Source organism: Limulus polyphemus, unplaced genomic scaffold (assembly GCF_000517525.1).
Source record: "Limulus polyphemus unplaced genomic scaffold, Limulus_polyphemus-2.1.2 Scaffold3471, whole genome shotgun sequence".
Taxonomy (NCBI): domain Eukaryota; kingdom Metazoa; phylum Arthropoda; class Merostomata; order Xiphosura; family Limulidae; genus Limulus; species Limulus polyphemus.
Window position 1 is genome coordinate 96,730 of NW_013669081.1, and position 7,949 is coordinate 104,678.

The 7,949-nt window shown below is 34.8% G+C and overlaps 1 protein-coding gene across 1 annotated transcript in view; it reads right to left on the bottom strand.

The window, feature by feature from the left end:
- Positions 1 to 1,543: 1,543 nt before the first annotated feature.
- LOC106469410 (acetylcholine receptor subunit alpha-like) overlaps positions 1,544 to 7,949 on the bottom strand; it is a gene marked incomplete at its 5' end in the record, with an annotated part of 21,266 nt that continues 14,860 nt past the window's right edge. The window contains 2 exons of the mRNA XM_022397922.1: positions 1,544 to 2,555; positions 6,769 to 7,653. Of these exons, the coding sequence (XP_022253630.1) occupies positions 2,364 to 2,555; positions 6,769 to 7,653 (1,077 nt within the window). The remainder of the gene's footprint in view (positions 2,556 to 6,768; positions 7,654 to 7,949) is intronic.

A 7,949-nucleotide genomic window follows, 5' to 3' on the forward strand; every position in this document is an offset into this window, starting at 1 on the left:
TGGACAGTTGCCTACCTCGCCTTAAAATAATCCATGGACCATTACTATTGCGTGTTCTCACGGTCCTGGACAGTTGCCTACCTCGCCTTAAAATAATCCATGGACCATTACTATTGCGTGTTCTCACGGTCCTGGACAGTTGCCTACCTCGCCTTAAAATAATCCAGGGACCATTACTATTGCGTGTACTCACGATCCTGGACAGTTGCCTACCTCGCCTTAAAATAATCCATGGACCATTACTATTGCGTGTACTCACGGTCCTGGACAGTTGCCTACCTCACCTTAAAATAATCCATGGACCACTACTATTGCGTGTTCTCACGGTATATAAAGAAGTTTCCACCAAGTTTTTTTGTGAATCAGAAATTAGTTCCTTCCCTTTTTCCCCATGAGTCGCATTCGAAACCCGATGAACGTTATGATAAACTCAATGATTTACAGCAGTGGTTCTAAAACTATTTCGCCCCTGACCCCTCCGGCAGAGCAAAATACCTCCTCGGGTCACCTACTGGTCCTACCCTACCCGCTTTCGTTTGATAACCTGTTCTCTCGTATGTTATGGACTCGGCCGTGGCGTTGCGCGTCAGTGACTTGTACTTTGGACTAGCTTGCGAACCACCCGGAGGACCCTCGCGGACCACTAGTGGTTCGACAACCACACTCCGAGAACCACTGATTTACAGGACATATAAAAATGTGTAAGATTCTCAGCCTAACAGAGAGCACTTTGATTACAGCTGGATGTTACATAGATTAATTTATTCATTTTTCTATTCATCTGATGAAAATTTAGGTTTCGCGTTTTGTTTTTCAAAGAATAGAAACTGTGATTGTTCATCACAGAAATTCCAAATTTCTTTTCAGTTTATTTTTAGCTAGAAAATAACAACAACATCGAGATATTGAAATAATAGCGAAGTCTGTTGTACGTTTAGAGCTGGCCACGTTACTTTAATTTCGAAAACTTGACTAGACAGTATAAAATTGTAAAATGTGTTAAAATTATTTTCGAAAGGGTGAGCCGTATTTTTGCTGAAATATTATGATAGGCCCGATTAAGGCCTTTTGATTTTCAAAATTATACTGAACAGCTTTCAAACTTTTAATCACATTCAAGTCGAAACTTACCAATATAATGAAAATCAGTACGTACTTATAACGTATTTAGGCTTAGCTGAGTCAATAAAGTCACAATACAAACTGAGAATCATTTGACATTTAATGGTATGCACCTAAATAATAGAAAACCTCTAATAAAAATTAATTGTGTGCATCTAAAGTTTACAGAATTTTCGTTAAATACACTATAAGTATTAATTACCTACGATAATTTTTGGCTATCTTTAAATAGAATTATGAACGCAGAAAGCTACTATGGTATTGAACTTTTATTACAGAATATCAAATAATATATTTAAATGTGTTTATTTTATATATAACTGTTAATCTACACTTAATTCTTAGATTTTCACAAATGTAATACCTAATATGCTAATTCTGTGTTATCCTAAAATAGGAATAAAAATTTTCAATACTTTGAGATTATTTTGCATTTTTATTAAGAAACAAAGAGTGAATACAAATTATCCTTTAACGCATCATTACATTTTTTTTTATTTTATTTTCTCACTACTAGATGGAGCCTTAGGAGTTTTGTTCTTAAGACGATGGTGCTCTTCTGTGGAAAAGCAAAGCATTAAATTGAATAACATATTTTGTACAGTTTTCTAAATTTTACAATTGTAAATGCCACTATTCGTATAGAACACATCAGTCTTTAATATCGTTATCTTTTCACGTCGATCTTTGTAAACAAGTAATACACGCACAAAAAAATTTAAGTGTATAGAACCACAGAACTGTAATATCCTGACAAAAGATTTGAATATACTAAGTAATGGTTGTTAAGACTAGCTTCAATGCCTTTAGAATTTTTATACAGGAATACATTGTTCAAGTACTACTACTTCTAGATAACACGAAAAAAAAATACAACCATCAACACAAAAATTTTGTCAATTCTGTGCTTTGCCTACCTTCATAACACACAGATTTTGTAAATTCTGTACTTTATCTATTATCATAACACACTCACTTCAGCAAAACCTTGTATTCAAAACTAAACTTCTTAATACCCAAGAAACTCACTCTAGTTCTTTACACGGACCATAGTTACCAAAATATACTTTTTGAGCATTGTCGTATGTATCTTGTTTGGAGTCGTCAGCTGACACTTGTCGTTACAATTCAATATTTTGCTTATGTCATTTAGCCATATATTTTCTGGATGCTTCTTGTCTTCAACAAAGGCCTAAGTGCTTCCTGTCGATATTCAATTGGAGTGACTCGTCATATCTTTATTACCGGGGTAGGTGATGATGTCTCGTTGCCATGGCAACTTCGGAGAGTTTCACATCGACGGGTTCTCGGTTGTCGTAGAGGGTTGGTGCGTGTAAGATAATTCCACACGTTCCCACAAGGACAGCGATGGTAAATATCCAGAGGAACAGCCGGTCAAGAACCATCGCCACGTACTTCCAGTCTTCCCTCACCTGGTGGAAGAAATATCACATCCGGGTATTATAATTGCAGTTCAGTTTTATCAGCAAACAGAGTTTCTAATCTGTGCTTAACGAAAAAGATCAAACGTCAATATGATAAGTGAGGGGGAAAATATACGACTTAAGCATAGGTTATAGCAGGAAAGTAGTAATTGGCGTATATAATGAAAATTAGTGTTTAAACCACAAACACATTCATATATACCTATATAGCCTCATTTCTTACACAATTCTTTGAAAATATTATAGGAAAAATTTGTAATGTATGCATGAAAATAGGGAAAAAAATAGGATAAAAGATTTAAGAAACTATAACAATGTACGCCTTAAGAGAGTACAATATGTAATACTGCCAATTTTTAAACAATGAACCAAATTACAAATGCTACAGTTTAAAAACCCAACTGACGAATTCTGATATTAAACGAAAGTCCTCTTCGTTAGTAACTTATGGGAGACAAAAGTTAGATCTGAAATTCTAATTTTACATGCCCCCCATTTTGAATTCGCAATGGACAAATTAATAGAAATTTAGGAAAAAAAAACAACAACATACACAGTTATTTTGATTTTTATCACAAATCTTAGGTTTATTGTAGTTAAAAACGTGTTGGATAAATCTGTACAAATTACACATAACATTGAAAGGACAAAGCTAGCACGTGTTTCTACCTATGGTAGCAATAGTTCTAAGTGGAAAACTTCATCGAAATGAGATAATCACATTTCGTCCATATCACAACATTGTAACACAAGTCTACCCCGGTACAAATTTTTTTTTTTATTATATCAAACCTTTTATATTCCACCTTTTGCAAGACATTGAAAGAAATTATAAATGTTTGTAGATTGTCATTTAGAATTGTTTAAAATAAATATCTTTAGCCTGGATATGAGTCGTCAGATACGGCTATTTAACTTAAGATATCGTTTCAAAAGATAGAATAGGAAGCAGGTGGAGTGAATAATATTTTTTGCATCAGTAATAGTAAATAACAATAAAATATGAATTTAAGTCAATTTAGACAATCAAACGGGTTTCACATGATCCAGGAATTAAAGTTAAACAGAATATTTTGTTTGGAAGAGTGGAGAGATCCTGATTTCCGAGTTTTCCACGCGTCATTCTTTACGAGTTGACGACAAGCGTGACAATGTCAGCGTCAGACTGGTGTGCACTCATCCGCCCTGAACATCAATCATTAAGCTTTTCAACTCCGGTTTTTTTGTTTTTTTTTAAGAAATTCATTTTAGGCATCATCGTGATACGTGTTCACTGTCTTGGCTCAACTAGAGCAGCATTAAATGTTCTGTAGTTTATTTATTAGTTTGGCTTCAGGAGGCTCCATAGTTTACGTCTTAGTTTCAATATTTTTCAAAAGGAACACTTCTGCAGAACGATAAGTAATTTTTTTCTTCTAGGATTTCAATTATTTTAGATTTGAATGTAAAAAAACAACAACAACAAAAAGAAAAGAAAAAAAAAACTTGAAAATAATTGCATCACTTAACAGTTACAAAAAGTGTAAAACTGGTTTAAACAGATCATCAACGCCTTTCGGTACAAAGCTAACAACAAATTGTATGAAAAACAAAACTTTTCTGTACTCTCAAAGCAGAAACTTCTTAAATACCAAAGTTTAAAACACAATTAAAATAAAACAAATATTTTGCATTAAATGAAATTATGATGATATTGATTATAAAGTCCAATACGGAATATTTTGATTTCATCATTTCGACCAACTTAGAACCATGGCCACATCATTTAAAGGTTGCTTCACCTACGTGACAAGGCAGCTTACTCATCATTGAGTGCATTTAGTAAGTCCACAGATTTGATTCATCACTGAGTGCATTTAGTAAGTCCACACACTTGATTCATCACTGAGTGCATTTAGTAAGTCCACAGATTTGATTCATCACTGAGTGCATTTAGTAAGTCCACACACTTGATTCATTACTGAGTACATTTAGTAAGTCCACAGATTTGATAAATCACTGAGTGCATTTAGTAAGTCCACAGATTTGATTCATCACTGAGTGCATTTAATAAGTCCACACACTTGATTCATCACTGCTAATTTCGTAAAAGTTTATTATATGAATCATATGATTTTGAAGAAAAGATTAGTTACTTATACCTATCACTTGGAAGACTTTTGTAGTGTAAAAGTGCCTCGAGAGTATTATGAGTGTTAGGGTTAGTTTACCTTGTCTATCAGAAATTCTCGTGTCTCCGAGTTGTTAGGATACTTTCTTTATTTTTCATGTTGTTATTTGGTTGGTTACGGAAATTTCTGGCATTCTGATAAAACAAAATATTACGTTGTCTTTTTTTTTGTCAAGATTAAAATTCGTAGCTTTGTCGGGATATATTTATTAAATATCTACATATAAGTGCAGTCTCACTAGAGATTGCTGCATGTATATATATATTCAAGCACTTTCCGGAAAGTGTCATTAATATACCTTAACCACACGACGGGTTATATTGGGGTATTGTGGAGATCTCATAGTTAGAAATTACTAAAAAATCAAAATCAACATGCTGGTCCATCAGGCCTTGAAATGTCTTTTGGAATTTGGAAAATGATTTTATTAGAACATGTACTGCATTCCATTATTGATGTTGTTGGTAGGCATGATGTTACAGAGTTTATACAAAAATTCGCGAGTTTTGAAATGTAACATCTGTTTCTTGGTTAAATCTTGACGTTGGTGAGAACGTACTCTCAAACAAAACTAATGCCTTCAAATAAATCATTTGACTGTGCTTATGAAGTCGCTGTAAAAGTTTTATCGCTGAAATTAATTTTAAAAGCGTCATTCAACATCATTTAACTTCTTTTAGAGGATGTTCTACTTATATAAAGTCAATTTTAAAAAGGATGTATTCTTGAAGAAAAATCATATTTCCCATAAAAGATTGATTAAGAGGAGTAGTATGATTAATGAAAGAGTAGGGTCAAATGTAACAAACAGTACAACATTAACTGTTTCGGTTTTAAATCAAGATTTCAACCTAGTTAGCTCTATAAACCCGTACTTAAGGTATCTGACAAATACGTGTTTTCAGAGTATCAGTTTCCAAAGTTAGACAACAACAGATTAGGCGAATCTAACCAAATCCACTCCTTTTCGGTAATGATGAAATTCAAGTGTTATGAACACAATAACCTAGTTAGCTCTATAAACCTGTACTTAAGGTATCTGACAAATACGTGTTTTCAGAGTATCAGTTTCCAAAGTTAGACAACAACAGATTAGGCGAATCTAACCAAATCCAATCCTTTTCGGTACTGATGAAATTCAAGTGTTATGAACACAATAAATACGAACGTTTTTTTTTTTTACACGTTGCTAACCTTCGATTGAAAAAAAAACTCCCTATAAAAGTATGTCTAATTATTTATCTTTTCTATTTATTCTCCAGCCACGAAAGAAACGTGCTCAGAGTTAATAACTTCTGATAAAAAAGAAACCAACTCTATTGAGTAGATTATGAATTAATTAGACTAGTTATTATAGTTATAGACTATGTAAAAAACTAATTAGAAAAATATAATGTAATAAATCGGTACATGAAAACTAAAACTTATAATGGTTGGATGGCACGTGGGTTGGGCAAGCTTTCTAATATTATCTTATGAGGTTCAGCCAGCTTAGGAGGTTTAGATTAGTCTTTTTAAATCCCCGCACTGAGCTAACAATGTACTCTTCTTCGGTGTAAAAATTTTATGTATTATCTTATGAGGTTCAGCCAGCTTAGGAGGTTTAGATTAGTCTTTATAAATCCCTGCACTGAGTTAACAATGTAATCTTCCTCGGTGTAAAAATCTTATGTATTATCTTATGAGGTTCAGCCAGCTTAGGAGGTTTAGATTAGTCTTTTTAAATCCCTTTTTATAAGTAATGTTCTTGAGGAAATAATACTTAAACTCCTTGATTTTGGCGCTTGTCTCAGTTCGCGCTGCTTATAAGTAATGTTCTTGAGGAAATAGTACTTAAACTCCTTGATTTTGGCGCTTGTCTCAGTTCGCGCTGCTTATAAGCAATGTTCTTGAGGAAATAGTATTTAAACTCTTTGATTTTGGCGCTTGTCTCAGTTCGCGCTGCTTATAAGTAATGTTCTTGAGGAAATAGTATTGCTACTTCCTCAACACTTGTAATGATTAGGAAATAAGATTAGTTTCGAACTTACACTGATATGCTCTTCGTATCTTCTGGTATGGTCGGCTATATAGTGTACTGATTCCATTGCTCTCTCGAATTCTGGACAGAAGTGTAACCTTCGCATTCCTGGACATCTTTCATGCTCCTGCATCATGGCTTGCTCGGACGTCATGGGACTGGACATTGCCGCGTGCATGTGCCCCCCGCTCCCGTGGATTCTGCACGCCGGGTAGTTAATATCGGGCCCGAATTCAGCGTCAAAGCTTTGCCTTCTACTGTACGGTTCACTTTGAGAGTTGAAGTCTCTGAGCTCTGTTCCATTACAGGTACGGACCATCACCTTCCGAGGCTCGGGAGCCGAATCCAATGGCCTGCGCATGAGTAGAAGTCGGGGCAACATCTGCATGAAGACACGCTTCACCCAGGGATTCATGCGATGAGTGGAACTGGTCCGAAAATGAACATTGAGCACCACAACCGTCACGATTATAGAAAGCGTTACGAGTATCATAGTGAACAGTAAGTACTTGCCTAACAATGGGACAGTGAGTGAGGTTGGAGGAATGATTTCTGCCAGCAGGAGGAAGAACAGTGTCAGAGCCAACAGGATGGAAATACTCAGTGTAACCTTCTGACCGCTGTCCGAAGGAAGATAGAACACCAATACTGTGAGGAACGAAATCCCCATGCAGGGAATGATCAGGTTGACAGTGTAGAACAACGTCTTCCGCCGCATGCTGATGTTAAAGGTGATGTCAATGTAAGGCTCCTCACAGCAGGTGTAATACTTCTCGTTTCGAATGGCGGGGACTTCCAGAACGTCCCACTCCACACTCAAGTAGAAATCGCTGAGATCGATACCAATCTCTACAAGTTTAGCCCCAGGAACCTCTTCTTCGTGTCGGAGGTCCACCTGGAAGAATATTTCTGAATGAGGTTATCTTAAATTTTTATAGTAATATTTTCATAATAATGTGTTAACCTTTTTTTTTTTCGTTGTAAAAGAACGATTTTTTTGTGATATTTTATGGATTTGGTATATACTAAAACTTTGTATAGTTAAGTATTTTTGAGTACTTATTCTTTGTAATTTAACAACAGACTTTCTTCTTATATTAAGGCCACGGAACTTAAGCTCTTTTACGTATATATATATATATATATATATATATATATATATATAGTATATAAAAGAAATATATAATAATA